Source organism: Ranitomeya variabilis, chromosome 5 (assembly GCF_051348905.1).
Source record: "Ranitomeya variabilis isolate aRanVar5 chromosome 5, aRanVar5.hap1, whole genome shotgun sequence".
NCBI lineage: Eukaryota > Metazoa > Chordata > Amphibia > Anura > Dendrobatidae > Ranitomeya > Ranitomeya variabilis.
Genome location: NC_135236.1, coordinates 81,349,206 through 81,366,497, shown reverse-complemented (window position 1 = coordinate 81,366,497; position 17,292 = coordinate 81,349,206). Strand labels below are relative to the sequence as shown.

General features: G+C 46.1%; 1 protein-coding gene across 2 annotated transcripts in view; it reads right to left on the bottom strand.

Moving 5' to 3' along the window:
* Nucleotides 1-17,292, bottom strand: part of GMIP (GEM interacting protein) — a 104,766-nt gene that overhangs the window by 68,194 nt on the left and 19,280 nt on the right. For both annotated transcript variants that reach the window (XM_077262667.1, XM_077262668.1), the window contains 2 exons: nt 13,917-14,010; nt 12,474-12,546 (listed from right to left, as the gene is read on the bottom strand). In XM_077262667.1, coding sequence (XP_077118782.1) covers nt 12,474-12,546; nt 13,917-14,010 — 167 coding nt within the window. The remainder of the gene's footprint in view (nt 1-12,473; nt 12,547-13,916; nt 14,011-17,292) is intronic.

The window sequence follows — 17,292 nt, the reverse complement described above, 5'->3', positions numbered from 1 at the left end:
AGGTAGGGAGCACCATTTTACTTTTTGAGCACAAAATTGGCTGTGGCGTTTAGAGACCCCCTGATGTACCTAAACAGTGGAAACCCCCCAATTCTAACTCCAACCCTAACCCCAACACACCCCTAACCCTAATCCCAACCCGATCCATAATCCTAATCACAACCCTAACCCCCAAAACACCCCTAACCCTAATCCCAAAGCTAACCATAACCCTAATCAAAACCCTAAACCCAACACCCCCCTAATCCTAATCTCAACCCTAACCTCAAAACCTAACCCTAATCCCAATACACCCCTATCCTTAATCCCAACCCTAGCCTTAACCCTAATCCCAAACCTAACCCTAATCCCAAATGTAACCTGTCATGAATCCCCAATGGCTAGGGATAGCACAGGATAAGCAAAGTATAATAAATATCGGACGAGCTCTAGGGTGATGGAACCTGGGCTGACCGCTGCCCTACGCCTGACAAACGCAACTAGAGATAGCCAGGGAGCGTGCCTACGTTGGTTCTAGACGCCACGCACCAGCCTAAGAGCTAACTAGTACTGCAGAGAAAACAAAGACCTCACTTGCCTCCAGAGGAATTAACCCCAAAGATATAGTTGCCCCCCACATGTATTGACGGTGAAATGAGAGGAAGGCACATACATAGAGATGATGTATATAGCTTTAGCAAATAGAGGCCCGCTGAAAACTAGAAAGCAGAATGACACAAAAGGGGACTGAGCGGTCAGCAAAAAACCCTAATCAAAAAAACCATCCTGAGATTACAAGAACCCATGTGCCAACTCATGGCACATGGGGAGAACCTCAGTCCACTAGAGCAACCAGCTAACAAAGAGACATTCTAAGCAAGCTGGACAAAAAACCAAACAACTGAAAATCAGCACTTAGCTTATCCTGAAAGATCTGGGAGCAGGTAGGCAGGAACCAAACAGAGCACATCTGAACACATTGATAGCCGGCAAGGGAAATGACAGAGAGGCCAGGTAAAATAGGAAACACCCAGCCTCTGATGGACAGATGGAAACCAAAGGCCGCAACCCACCAAAGTCACCCAGTACCAGCAGTAACCACCAGAGGGAGCCCGCAAACAGAATCCACAACAGTACCCCCCCCTTGAGGAGGGGTCACCGAACCCTCACGAGAACCCCCAGGGCGATCAGGGTGAGCTCTATGGAAGGCGCGGACCAAATCAGTCGCATGAACATCGGAGGCGACCACCCAGGAATTGTCCTCCTGACCATAACCCTTCCACTTAACCAAATACTGGAGTTTGCGTCTGGAAACACGAGAATCCAAGATCTTTTCAACAACATACTCCAATTCTCCCTCCACCAGCACCGGAGCAGGAGGCTCGACCGAAGGAACAACAGGCACCTCATACCTCCGCAACAACGACCGATGGAACACATTATGAATAGCGAACGATGCTGGGAGATCCAAACGGAAAGATACAGGGTTAAGAATCTCCGAGATCCTATAAGGACCGATGAACCGAGGCTTGAACTTAGGAGAAGAGACCTTCATAGGGACAAAACGAGAAGACAACCACACCAAGTCCCCAACAAGAAGTCGGGGACCCACGCGGCGACGGCGATTAGCAAACTGCTGAGTCTTCTCTTGAGATAACTTCAAATTGTCCACCACCTGATTCCAAATGTGATCTAGCCTGTCCACCACCACGTCCACTCCAGGACAATCCGAAGACTCCACCTAGCCAGAGGAAAAACGAGGATGAAACCCCGAATTACAAAAAAAAGGAGAGACCAACGTGGCCGAACTAGCCCGATTATTAAGAGCAAATTCGGCCAGTGGCAAAAAAGCAACCCGGTCATCCTGATCAGCAGAAACAAAACACCTCAAATAAGTTTCCAAGGTCTGATTAGTTCGCTCCGTCTGGCCATTCGTCTGAGGATGGAATGCAGACGAGAAAGACAAATCAATGCCCATCTTGGCACAAAACGTCCGCCAAAATCTAGACACAAACTGGGATCCCCTGTCAGAAACGATATTCTCCGGAATCCCATGCAAACGAACCACGTTCTGAAAAAACAAAGGAACCAACTCAGAGGAGGAGGGCAACTTAGGCAAGGGCACCAAATGAACCATCTTAGAAAAGCGGTCACACACAACCCAGATAACGGACATTTTCTGTGAAACCGGGAGATCAGAAATAAAATCCATGGAAATGTGCGTCCAAGGCCTCTTCGGGATGGGCAAGGATAACAACAACCCACTAGCCCGTGAACAGCAAGGCTTAGCTCGAGCACACACTTCACAAGACTGCACAAAGGTACGCACATCCCTAGACAAGGAAGGCCACCAAAAAGACCTGGCCACCAAGTCTCTTGTACCAAATATTCCAGGATGACCAGCCAACACAGAAGAATGGACCTCGGAGATGACTCTACTGGTCCAATCATCCGGAACAAACAGTCTTTCTGGTGGACATCGATCCGGTTTATCCACCTGAAACTCCTGCAATGCGCGTCGCAAGTCTGGGGATACGGCGGACAATATTACTCCATCCCTAAGGATACCAGCAGGCCCAGTGTCTCCAGGAGAGTCAGGCACAAAACTCCTGGAAAGAGCATCTGCCTTCACATTCTTTGAACCTGGCAGGTATGAAACCACGAAATTGAAACGAGAAAAAAATAACGACCAACGAGCCTGTCTAGGATTCAAACGCCTGGCAGACTCAAGGTAAATGAGATTCTTGTGATCAGTCAAGACCACCACGCGATGTTTAGCACCCTCAAGCCAATGACGCCACTCCTCAAATGCCCACTTCATGGCCAAAAGCTCCCGATTACCCACATCATAATTGCGCTCGGCGGGCGAGAATTTTCTAGAGAAGAAAGCACATGGCTTCATCACCGAGCCATTAGAACTTCTCTGTGACAAAACCGCCCCCGCTCCAATCTCGGAAGCATCAACCTCCACCTGGAAAGGAAGTGAAACATCTGGTTGACACAACACAGGAGCAGAAGAAAACCGGCGCTTAAGTTCCCGAAAGGCCTCCACGGCCGCAGGAGACCAATCAGCAACATCAGCACCCTTTTTAGTCAAATCAGTCAAAGGTTTAACAATACTGGAAAAATTAGCAATGAACCGACGATAATAATTAGCAAACCCCAAGAACTTCTGAAGGCTCTTAACAGATGTAGGCTGTGTCCAGTCACAAATAGCCTGAACCTTAACGGGATCCATCTCAATAGTAGAAGGAGAAAAAATGTACCCCAAAAAAGAAATCTTCTGGACTCCGAAGAGACACTTTGAGCCCTTCACAAACAGAGAATTGGCCCGCAAAACCTGAAACACCTTCCTGACCTGTAGAACATGAGACTCCCAGTCATCAGAAAACACCAAAATATCATCCAAATACACAATCATAAACTTATCCAGATATTCACGGAAAATATTGTGCATAAAGGACTGAAAGACTGACGGAGCATTGGAGAGTCCAAAAGGCATTACCAAATACTCAAAATGGCCCTCAGGCGTATTAAATGCGGTTTTCCACTCATCACCCTGTTTTATCCGCACCAGATTATACGCACCACGAAGATCTATTTTAGTGAACCACCTAGCCCCCTTAATGCGAGCAAACAAATCAGTAAATAATGGCAATGGATACTGGTATTTGACTGTAATCTTATTCAGAAGGCGATAATCTATACAAGGCCTCAGGGAACCATCTTTTTTTGCCACGAAAAAAAAACCTGCTCCCAGAGGGGACGAAGATGGACGAATATGTCCCTTTTCCAAGGACTCCTTAATATAATTCCGCATAGCAGTATGCTCTGGCAGTGACAGATTAAATAAACGACCCTTAGGGAACTTACTGCCAGGAATCAATTCTATAGCACAGTCACACTCTCTATGGGGAGGGAGCGAATTGAGCTTAGGCTCCTCAAAAACATCCCTATAATCCGACAAAAACGCAGGGATCTCCGAAGGAGTAGATGAAGCTATAGAAATCGGAGGTGCATCATCATGAACCCCGTGACATCCCCAGCTTAGCACAGACATTGTTTTCCAGTCCAGGACAGGATTATGAGTTTGTAACCATGGCAGACCAAGCACTAGTACATCATGTAAATTATACAGTACAAGGAAGCGAATCACCTCCTGATGAACGGGAGTCATGCGCATGGTCACTTGTGTCCAATACTGCGGTTTATTCATAGCCAATGGTGTAGAATCAATTCCTTTCAGAGGAATAGGAACTTCCAGAGGCTCTAGACTAAAACCGCAGCGTTTAGCAAATGACCAATCCATAAGACTCAGGGCAGCGCCTGAATCCACATAGGCATCGACGGAAATGGAAGACAGTGAAAAAATCAGAGTCACAGACAAAATGAACTTAGACTGCAGAGTATCAATGGCAAAAGATTTATCAACCCTTTTTGTGCGTTTAGAGCATGCTGATATAACATGAGCTGAATCACCACAATAAAAACACAAACCATTTTTCCGCCTATAATTTTGCCGTTCACTTCTGGACTGAATTCTATCACATTGCATAGTCTCAGGTGCCTGTTCAGAAGACACCGCCAACTGGTGCACGGGTTTGCGCTCCCGTAAACGCCGATCAATCTGAATGGCCATAGCCATAGACTCATTCAGACCTGTAGGCGCAGGGAACCCCACCATAATATCCTTAATGGCCTCAGAAAGACCATTTCTGAAGTTTGCAGCCAGGGCGCACTCATTCCACTGAGTAAGCACCGACCATTTCCGAAATTTCTGACAATATATTTCCGCTTCATCATGCCCCTGAGAGAGGGCCAATAAAGCCTTTTCAGCCTGAATCTCTAGGTTAGGTTCCTCATAGAGCAATCCCAATGCCAGAAAAAACGCATCCACACTGAGCAATGCAGGATCCCCTGGTGCCAATGCAAATGCCCAATTCTGAGGGTCGCCCCGTAGGAACGATATAACAATCTTGACCTGTTGAGCAGGGTCTCCAGAGGAGCGAGATTTCAAAGAGAGAAACAATTTACAATTGTTCCTGAAATTCAGGAAGGTAGATCTATCTCCAGAAAAAAACTCTGGAATAGGAATTCTAGGTTCAGACATGGGAGTGTGAACAACGAAATCCTGTATGTTTTGAACCTTTGCCGCGAGATTACTCAGGCTGGAAGCCAAACTCTGGACATCCATGATAAACAGCTAAGATCAGAGCCATTCAAGGGTTAAGAGGAGGTAAGAAGCAGCTAGACAGCAATTAAGGGCTAGGCAGCAAAACTCTGAAGGAAAAAAAAAAAAAAAAAAAAAAATTTTCCTTGAACACTTCTTTTCCTCCTGCTTCAGCCCAAACAATTAACACTTTGTGGGCCGGCTATACTGTCATGAATCCCCAATGGCTAGGGATAGCACAGGATAAGCAAAGTATAATAAATATCGGACGAGCTCTAGGGTGATGGAACCTGGGCTGACCGCTGCCCTACGCCTGACAAACGCAACTAGAGATAGCCAGGGAGCGTGCCTACGTTGGTTCTAGACGCCACGCACCAGCCTAAGAGCTAACTAGTACTGCAGAGAAAACAAAGACCTCACTTGCCTCCAGAGGAATTAACCCCAAAGATATAGTTGCCCCCCACATGTATTGACGGTGAAATGAGAGGAAGGCACATACATAGAGATGATGTATATAGCTTTAGCAAATAGAGGCCCGCTGAAAACTAGAAAGCAGAATGACACAAAAGGGGACTGAGCGGTCAGCAAAAAACCCTAATCAAAAAAACCATCCTGAGATTACAAGAACCCATGTGCCAACTCATGGCACATGGGGAGAACCTCAGTCCACTAGAGCAACCAGCTAACAAAGAGACATTCTAAGCAAGCTGGACAAAAAACCAAACAACTGAAAATCAGCACTTAGCTTATCCTGAAAGATCTGGGAGCAGGTAGGCAGGAACCAAACAGAGCACATCTGAACACATTGATAGCCGGCAAGGGAAATGACAGAGAGGCCAGGTAAAATAGGAAACACCCAGCCTCTGATGGACAGATGGAAACCAAAGGCCGCAACCCACCAAAGTCACCCAGTACCAGCAGTAACCACCAGAGGGAGCCCGCAAACAGAATCCACAACAGTAACCCTAATGCCAACCCTAATCGAAATCCTAATCCCAACTCTAACCCTTACTTTAGCCCCAACCCTAGCCCTAACCCTAACTTTAGCCCAAACCCTAACTTTAGCCCTAAACCTAGCCCCAACCCTAACCCTAACTTTAGCCCCAACCCTAGCTCTAACCCTAATCCTAGCTCTAACCCTAACCCAAGCCCTAACCCTAAGGCTATGTGCACATGTTGCGGATTTTGCTGCGGATCCGCAGCGTTTCCGCAGCTGTGGGTCCGCAGCAGTTTCCCATGAGTTTACAGTACAATGTAAACCTATGGGAAACATAAAACGCTGTGCCCATGCTGCGGAAAAAACCACACGGAAACGCAGCGGTTTACATTCCGCAGCATGTCAATTCTTTCTGCTGATTCCGCAGCGGTTTTACACCTGCTCCATAATAGAAAACCGCAGGTGTAAAACCGCAGTGGAATCCGCACAAAAACCGCGCTACATCCGCGATAAATCCGCAGGAAAAACGCAGCGTTTTGGTCCTGCGGATTTATCAAATCCGCTGCGGAAAAATCCGCAGAGAACTATTCTATGTGTGCACATATCCTAACCCTACCCCTAACCCTACCCCTAACCCTAACCCTACCCCTAACCCTACCCCTATTTGGAAAATAGAAATTCATACATTTTTTTTATTTTATTATTTTTTTCTTACTAAGGGGGTGATAAAGGGGGGGGGGGTTATTTACTATTTTTTTTATTTTGATCACTGTGATAGGATCTCACAGTGACCAAAATAAAAAAAGGAAGAATTTTCTTCTGCCGGCCGGCAGATCATGGCGGGCGCACTGCGCATGCGCCCGCCATTTTCTTACCGGAGCAAGAAGCCGGCGGCCAGCAGAAGAAGCAGGAGGACCCAGGGACACCGGTAAGTATAACAGGGTCCCCGAATCCCCCTATTTCCCTGTCCTCTGATGTGCGATCACATCAGAGGACAGAGAATGACATCGCTTTTTTTTTTTTTTTTTTTTGCGGTCGCCGGTAAACAGTTAATTACCGGTGATCGCAAAACAGGGGTCGGTAAAAACCGACCCCGATTATGTTCTTTGGGGTCTCGGCTACCCCCGGCAGCCGAGACCCCAAAGAACATCCGGGTGCCGGGCGGCGGGCGCACTGCGCATGCGCCCGCCATTATTTCCCCGGAAAAAGATGGCGGCGCCCATCGGGAGCCACGAGGAGCACCGGGGGAGGTAGGTGAGTATTGGGGGGCTATCGGGGACCACATTTCTCTGTCCTCCGATGTGCGATCACATCGGAGGACAGAGAAATTAAATGGCAAATTGCGTTTTGTTTTTTTTTTGTTGCGACCGCCGGTAAACGGTTAATTACCGGCGATCGCAACTCGGGGGTCGGTAAAAAACCCCCGAATCATGTTCTCTGGGGTCTCGGCTACCCCCGGCAACCGAGACCCCAGAGAAAATCCGACTCGGGGGGGCGCTATTCACTTTTTCCACAGCGCCGTTAATTAACGGCGCTGTGGTTTAAGTACCCTTAGCGGCCGCCGTTAAAAGGCGTATCGGCGGTCGTTAAGGGGTTAAAGAAGCTGGAACAACACTTTTTTCTACACTATTATTGCACATGCGACCAAATGAGTTCCGCGCTATGCCGCAGTAGGTGAGCTGGTGCCCTCTTTACTTTTTGCTTCTATATAGCAGAGGCCTTAGGACAATTGTGTCTTTTGCCTATAGTATACTCAAGTCTTCGGGCCATTCTTTGAAATAGCGCACATGATTCATACATTTTGTACAAAATAAAAAATAATGCCTTTACTCTTTTTACCTTTCAGACAAAAAAAAAATAATGTAAAAGATTACAGATAAAGTAGTTAAAATAAGCATTTGATACACTGTCAATTTTGCAAGTTTTCCCACCTACAAAGAATGGAGGGGTCTGTAATTTTTATCGTATGTACACCTCACCTGTGAGAGACAGAATCTAAAAATTAAAAACAGAAAATCATATTGTATGAGTTTTACATAATTAAATTAAATTATATTGCATGAAATAAGTATTTGATCGCCTACCAACCAGCAAGAATTCTGGCTCTCACAGAACTGTTAGTTTTTCTTTAAGAAGCCCTCCTTTTCCACACTTATTACCTGTATTAATTGCAACTGTTTGAACTCTTTATCTGCATAAAAGACAACTGTCCACACACTCAATCACACTCCAACCTCTCCACCATGGCCAAGACCAAAGAGCTGTCTAAGGACACAAGGGACAAAATTGTAAACCTGCACAAGGCTGAGATGGGCTACAGGACAATAGGCAAGCAGCTTAGTGAGAAGGCAACAACTGTTGGTGCAATTATTAGAAAATGTAAGAAACACAAGATTATTGTCAATCTTCCTTGGTCTGGTGCTCCATGCAAGATTTCGCCTCATAGGGTAAGGATGATTCTGAGAAAGGTCAGCAATCAGCCCAGAACTACATGGGAGGACCTGGTCCATGACTTGAAGAGATGTGGGAATATAGTCTCAAACATTACCATTAGTAACACACTATGCGATCATGGATTAAAATCCTGCAGGGCACAGAAGGTCCCCTGCTCACGCCAGCACATGTCCAGGCCCATTTGAAGTTCACCAATGACCATCTGGATGATCCAGAGGAGGCATGGGAGAAGGTCATTTGGTCAGATGAGTCCAAAATAGAACTTTTTTGTATCAACTCCACTTGCTGTGCTTGGAGGAAGAACACATGAGTACAACCACAGACCCAATGGAGAAGCATGGTGGGGGAAACGTCATACTTTGGGGGTACTTTTCTGCAAAGGGGACAGGACAACTGCACCATATTGAAGGGAGGATGGGTGGGGTCATGTATCGCGAGATTTTGGCCAACAACTTTCTTCCCTCAGTAAAAGCATTGAAGATGGGTCGTGGCTGGGTCTTCCAGCATGACAATGACCTGAAGCACACACGTGGGCCAACTAAGGAGTGTCTCTGTAAGAAGCATTTCATGGTCCTAAAGTGGCCTAGCCAGTCTCCAGACCTGAACTCAATAGAAAATCTTTGGAGGGACCTAAAACTCAATGTTGCCCAGAAACAGCACTGTAACCGGAAAGATCTGGAGAAGATCTGTATGGAGGAGTGGGCTAAAATCCCTGCTGCAGTGTGTGCAAACTTGGTCAAGGACTACAGGAAACGTCTGACCTCTGTAATTGCAAACAAAGGTTTCTCCACCAAATATTAAGTTCTGTTTTTCTATTGTATCAAATACTTATTTCATGCAATAAAATGCAAATTAATTCTGTAAAAATCATACAATGTGATTGTCTGGATTTTTTTTTAAGATTCTGTCTCTCACAGTTGAAGTGCACCTACGATAAAAATGACAGACCTCTCCATTCTTTGAAGTTGGGAAAACATGCAAAATTGGCGGTGTATCAAATACTTATTTTCCCACTATATGTAGCACAACACTGAAACTGTTTGATTCTGACATGGCATTTAATGATAGCTTATGCAGTCCCAATGTAATCTGCAACCTTTTGCGTCCGCAACACAGCATCACAAATGTTTCCAAAAGAGTTGGATTTTTTTGTCACTGGTCACGCGCGACACACTTCAATGCAAGTCACACACGACAAGCAGTCGATTATTTTCTGTTTTATTAACAGCAGAATTAGAGCTCGAAAATAGTCCTGCAACAGCAAAACGCAGACAAACATTTTTATCGCACAACTTGTCAGAACTGCTTTCGATGTGTAGCCCTAGCCTTATCTACCACAGCTTGTTTAATAAATGGGGTCAGTGGTGCATTTAGGTTCACATTCACAAGCTCCTGTCAAATAATCCTTTCTACAATGATTACTCTGATGCAGTGTGATCCAGTCAATAATTATCAGGCCTGTACTGTACTGATAAGATCAGATCAAAGTGGGGCCAATGGGAAGAGGAAGTTGAGTAAGTCAGTTGTATGTGATGTATATATTAATCATAACCGCACCTAGTTATCATATAATAATCTTCAGTTTATTATAACTTAGCAAAATAACACTCAAATAGCATCCAATTTAACTTTGAAATGTTTGCAAGGTATATATGTATATAAATGAGGACTGTATGATCATGAAGTTCTTGTTTATACAAAGGGGTACATAATAAAGAGGTTGCCCATGCAGCAGGTAAGGGGTATTAGTAGACAGGGACTCAGCCCTAGCTGATATAATATACTTTGCTATCAAGTGGTAATAAACCACAAATCACTTTCTTCTCCAGAGAAACTGCATTGGAAGAAACAGAAGGAGATTTTTGGGGCAAAGAACAGACATACATGGGAGAGGAACTCAAGGGGTATTAGTAGACAGGGACTCAGCCCTAGCTGATCTAATATACTTTGATATCAAGTGGTAATAAACCACAAATTTCTTCTCCAGAGAAACTGCATTGGAAGCAAGAGAAGGAGAACTTGGGGGCATATAACAGGCATACAAGGGAAAACCAGGCAACATTATGAGGAACCAATTTTGATTATTGCTGTGGGGCTTTCACTTTACTGTTCAGACCACTGCTTCCCCAAATTTTATGGATAGATACAATTATTGACGCTCATGCATGGACATATGTGTGTAAACTTTGCACAAATACATAGTTATAGCACAGTCTGTGGTAAACATACACAACCTGTCTTGCTCCCTCACAGTTCCTGCAGTCCAGGATACAGCTGTTGGTAAATGATGACTCTTCACTCTCTACATGAAAAGTTACAATTCTGACCATGAATTTTGATCCCTTGAAAGAATGTCTCCAAGATGCAGAATTATGTGGTAAGGGCATAGAGTGAGACCCCATGGCGGGACCGTAAAAAAGGTAAGAAATTGTATGCAAAACAGTAATGAAGTCAACATTATAGAGATATAAGAATATATATATATATATATCTGTACTGTATATAAGCTCTCCCTGAGACTATATGGTGCCTTTGTGAGTGAATTATGCATAGACCCATAGATTCCTTCAGGTCATGGTCTTATTTGTTTAATTATACTCTGGGACTGAAACATGTCAAAAGACCACTGCTCTAAAATGCAATGGTGGCTGCTTTAAATCACTCCATCCGCTGCTTGGCTATCACGATTCCTCCTATCAGTATGTTTGGATGCAGTGGATGACAGTTCTGCTGCATGCTGCGCTGTCAGTATGGTGATTGATAGCTCAGTTGTCCAATCGGATGCTGGGGCATAATGAGCTGTAAAGGTCTGAAGTGACAGGAGCAGGGAGTGCCGGGGCTTCATTCATGTGTCACCTGTTCAGAGTAATTACCTGTCTATTTAGCCAGCTCTCTGCCTTAGACTGCTGTCAATTGTAGCTTTGCTCAAGAGGTGTGTGTTTGTTCCATGCTCCTAGTCTTGTATTCTGATCTTTGCTGCTCAACCTTGAATTTGCCTTGACCATCCGTTTGCCAAGCCCCTTTTGTCTTGATTCGCTAGTACTTTAAATTCTGACATTGGACTGTTACCTGACTACGCCTTTGTCTCACCCCTCTGTCTATGATGTACCCTACTGGCTTTTGACCATGGACCTCTTGACTACTAAGCCTCACGGCTTGTCCATGAGTAGTGACTACAATTGGCATTACATTGGCATTGTGTTTTTTGACAAAGGGTTGCATGTTGATGCTCGCGTACAGTCATGCTATGAAGCTACCAATGGAGGCACAGTTTTTGTGCTGATGTTAATACCAGAGGAGGTTTGGACTCTGCAGTTATTGAATCAGCAGAGCGTTGGTGACTTGTATAGACTATGCACTTCAGCACTGACCAAACCTTCTCTTTAATTTTATGCAGTATCCACGTGACCCACCGGTGAACACAGACAAAAAGGACCCCTGTGAAAGAACAACATATGGAATCTTTGCAGTACAATAGCTCATCATAATGCACAATTCCACCTGCTTCGGAGGTGGAAATGGGCCCCCTTACCTCAGCTGCACAGGTTGTACCAATGATATATAAGCCCCTGCCCATAACACAAATTACTATCACTTATCAGCGTATCCAATGTGACCACCATACTAAAGAATGTGCCGACTCCTCCCTCAGACACCTAATGATAATATCACACAATAAGACATACAGTCATAGTGCTACTAATGACAGTGCCAACCTACATCACATAAATACAGCATTACAAAAGACCATTACCAGTGGGTAGAGTGATTAGGTGCATTAACAGTGCCAGCCTGTTAGCGTATCAAGTAAAGTAACCAAATAGTTGTGGCCTCCGTGTCTGATCCCTTCAATGATGGCACCGCATGAAAGGAAATATCTTCCCTTGCCCTCCTGTACCACAAAGAAAACAGACAAGTATTTCCGTGTCTCACCAGTGGTTCTTCTTCATCCTGTTGCATCTCGGAGTTTGTAAGCCCGGAATCATTCAAGAACATGTCCACGGTCCTAAATGGGATAAACATGGTCATATGATAATTAATCAATGTTGGAAAAAGATATGTGCTAGGAAAACTCAAACACACCTATATCTATTTAGTCCATGGGAGGGATAGACAACCCTAAATCTTTTCATTTTCATTGGTACAGGCAGTTAAAGAAAATGTCCAGGTTTAGAAAAACATGTCTGATCTCTTAAAAAAACAGTGTCCAAACTGTCCATAGGTTGGGTCTGATTTTGCAGCATGGAGAGCATTTTTCCAGAGATGGATGGACTTACAGTAGTATATAGACAACATGGATGCTACACAAGTGCCCTGTAAGCAATGGTGCCACTGCCACCATAAAAGTAGATATGAGCACCATATTTTTACTATACTGCATAGAAAGTTTATGGGGGTAATCTATGATGAGCTATTAGAGGGCATGTGCCTATAAACTGCTCTTGGATCATCTGCTTTCCATGGCCATCCTTGCCTAAAGGAACATGATGTTATGCCAATTAGGCCTCTCATGTACAAGAAAAATGGACTGATTATTTTGATCAGTTTTTCTCGTACATGAAGAAGAAAAAAAGTTTCTCCACCTTCTCCAGTGACAGTCTGGGAAAATCGGACTCATAGACTTGCATTGCCGACTTTGATCTGATGCTTGGATCAAAGTCAGACTTGTGTCCATGAACATCTGCGGACCGATTGGTTCGCAAAAAATTACAGACAAGTGAATGGCCTCATAGGCTATCACAGGTATCCGTGAAAAATGAGAATATTGGACATCTGAATGAGGCCTTACACAAACAGGGTAGTGCAGCTGTGCTCGGCTGTTCTTGTAACCACATTTCTGGTTGTTGTGACTTAGAAGCACTTATTCCCATTTTGACCATGAAAGGCATGCATTATACAGTATTAACACATATGAACACCTTTTACTTCCTAAATGCATGTATTTTGGGGCTAAAAAGAACTTCTATTACTTTAGGGATTCATTAAAATTTGGACTGTTTGGCTTCTACAGCCTCTATGCTTCACTGTACATAGCAATCTCCTGAAGAGTTACCAGTGAATCTGACAGTAAGTACAGTCTGTAATGCCTAGCTCTCATCTTCTGAACAATTTATGATCAAATCAAAGCTCAACATTTAGTAAAAAAAATATTAGATAAGAAAATAATTCAGAAATTGAGAAATAGGGGTATGCTCATAAAGAGATTTTTAGCTTGGATTTGAAGCAGAACCACTTCACAATCCACTTAATAAACTGCTTCAAAATCAACAAAAATTCTTATTCATTTGCATCAGCAAAACTAGTAATTTCATTCTCTATTCCATCGAAATAAGCAAAAATTTTAATCTTTGGCAGAAATGTACTGTTCATACTCACTCATTCCCAAGGCTGATCTCCAGGGCATCTAGATCTTTAAATATTTCACTAAATCTTTTCCGACCCTCTGGAGGACCAATCTGTGCGTTAACATCTATAGAAGACACAAAAAAATTAATACTGTTATCAAGATAAAGGTAGTAGACAGACTCGGGAGGTGCTAGGCAAGGTACCACAAATGGTCCGTTTTTCCCACACATAATTTTTGGGATGAAGAATAAAGTAAAGGAATAAATCGAATGGGACATTCATGGTTAGACTGGCCTACTAGAAGACCAAAATATGGCTTGCTCCAGGTATTACACAATAACGAGGATCAACCCCAACCGCTGCATGACTTTTATACATATCTTGTATGAGATACCGTACATAGGACAAAAACATATTCTGTATAGTCAAGAGAAGGGGCCCAAAGAAACATTTCTACTAGTCAGACCATGTCACCTCAGTCTTGTTCAGGTGTTATTTATTATTTTTGGTATCCACCAAGCAATAATGTGGATTACATGTTGTACTGGATAAATGTGACCAACAAGAAAAAACACACTTATGAACCTCAAAAGGGAACATATCTCTGAAATAGAGTGCATAGCTATACAGTGCCTTGTGAAAGTATTCGGCCCCCTGGAACTTTTCAACCTTTTCCCACATATCATGCTTCGTGCATAAAGATACCAAATATAAATTTTTGGTGAAGAATCAACAACAAGTGGAACACAATTGTGAAGTTGAACAAAATTTATTGGTTACTTTACATTTTTGTGCAAATTCAAAAACTGAAAAGTGGAGTGTGCAATATTATTCGGCCCCTTTAATACTTTGTTGCGCCACTGCAGCGCCCCAGAGTCCTGGTCGTTGCAGTAGCATGGTTCAGCCACTAAGGGGGGCCATGCTGCGTTCGATGGCACGGAAGGAGTTCTCTGAGCAGGTATCACAGTCACCAATACATTTCACAGCTGGGCCTCCGGGGGGAGCTAAGGGTGCTATTCATTAGGCCACTCCCCACCATAGTGGGTAAACTGGGGGTCAGGCAGGAAGTTAGAGAGAGAACGCTGACGGGATTGAACGGAGCAACACCCTGTGGCAGGGGGTGTTGTGAAGGGAGAGACTGTAGGGTCTCTGCCAGGGGTGGGATCCTGGCAGAGGCTTGGCATTGAAAGAACGTAACGGGTCCGCGCAGGCTCCTGGAAGCGGCGGGACTCAAGAAAGGACTAGAAGCGAGATAGATTGTGCTGAGTGAGAAACGAAATCAAGCGAAAGGAGATACCAGTGAGGGTTGTGCTGAAAGAGGCAGCACCTTACTGAGGCGCACTACCGGTGGCCGGAACGCCGAGGAGGTAAAGAGTTTCAAGCCATACCTCAGACCTACGGCAGGGCAGTTAGCTTGAGGCGGACTGTCTCACGCATCACCCAGGAAGGCAAAAGGGGGGTACCAACAGGAGAGGGGCGCAGATAGAGTCCCGGAAGATCTCCGAGCCTCCCCGTCATACGGGTGCGTTCCTACCATAGTATCTGGAGGGACGAGGAAGATCATTGCGAATTAAGTTGTTGTGAGGGAACACGAGAAACAGACACAACAGTTGTGGGGTACTTTCCGTAAGCACAGCAGGGAAGGACTGCAACACATAGCGCTAGAAGGAAGGCACCGATTTCCACCTGCAAGGAGAGCTCTGGAAGTGCCATTGGACCGGCCGGACTTGCGCAGCCTGGTGAGCCGTATTCCGGACTGAGGACCCAGAGAGCTTCAGTAAAGAGGTAAAGAGACTGCAACCTGGTGTCCTCGTTATTTACCGCGACCTGCACCCCACAACTGCACCGCTACAACATCACTTATTGCACCGGACGTCCCCCACTGACAGACAGGGCCACGGACCGGGTCTAGCCACCGTGACAACCCCAGGACTGAGACCTAGAGGCCCGGCTCCGGGTACCCCTCGGCCCTGCGGCGGTGTGGGGGCGCTCCAACTTGGCGTCACGAACAGGATCTACTTAAGCCTGAAGAATCAGGTCATGTGTGCCTAGAGACTGTGATTTACTGTGCTTGGACTGTACTTTATTGCAAGACTGTGTGCTGTGCCATTTGCCGCCAAAATCCGCCGCCATTGCAGCGCTGAGGAGAGCGCAGGAAGAGAAGAGGGGCGTGGAGTGGGCGTAGCCGAGCTGGAGAGCGCGAACAGTAATGGCCGCCCAGTCTAAATATTTCTGTGCAGTGAGGACGTGTCCGTCAGCAGCAGAGATCCGCCTCCTGATCCTTAATGGGGGGCGGAGGCAGAGAAAACGAAACTGCTCACGCAGGAGAGAACGGGAAAAAGACCAGGAAGCGACCCACGTGGAGGACGCTATGGCCAGCAGCTCCGAACCCGACAGCGGGGTTGAAGTGGAAGTCTCCCCTGACTACCCGGACGAGCCCAGCAACCTGTCCTCTGTGGATAACACCAAATTCCTGAGAGCCGAGATGGAGGATTTATATACCCGGCTCCTCCAACTGAATGTGAGAATCCAGGCCCCGCATCAGGCGGTGCCGGCAGCGGGTTCCCGGACATCGGAGGAACCAGCGGGACCTGTTGCGGAAAGTGGATTCGTACCGGTGGGTGAGTCCTCCGGTCCTGCCCCACCAGCCGAGGGTGTGTTAGTGGGTCCCGTAGCAGCACCGCCTCTCCCGGGGACCCATAGACTTCAGCGCCTGTTACCATGGGAGGAAGCCACGGGCATGGAACACCGTATGCGAGCCCCTATCACCCCTACTCCCTTGCCGTGTGAGGTCAGTGCGGAGCGCACGGTGTGCCGCTGGGTGAACCCTGGATCCAATCTCATGGGGTTCCCCGGGGTGGAGACCCAGAAGGGAGAAATGGTACAGGCCCTAAGCTGGGAAGAATATCAGACCCAGCTAGAACAGCGGTGGCAAGAGGAAGAGAGAATACATCAGGCCAAACGGGAGGCCTACCATCAAAAAGATTTGGCGGTTAAGGATCGGGCCCGCAAGGACCCCACCACCCATCAGGCCCCGCGCAGGCAGGGCATTGTCACCATCTTCAAGCTCCGAGGAGGCTGGGGCTTTATCAAGGAACCGGGGCTGTATGCGGAGGTCTTTGTCAATCGCCGGGATGTGGAGTCGCACCTCAGAGAAGGTCACCCGGATCGGGACCTCTACCCGGGGGACAGCGTTACCTACACCCGGCACTTTGGAGAGAAGGGGTGGTTTGCTCTGAATGTGTACAAGCAGGAGAGGCCAGCCCCTGTAGCCAAGGTGTCACCGTGTGATCGATCTGAAGCCACTCCGGTCGCCTCCACCTGCCTGGCTGCGGAACCTGGAGCCCGCAGGTTGATCACCGCCACCACAGCAGTGGCCAAGGGAGTGCCTCTTCGGGTGGTTGAG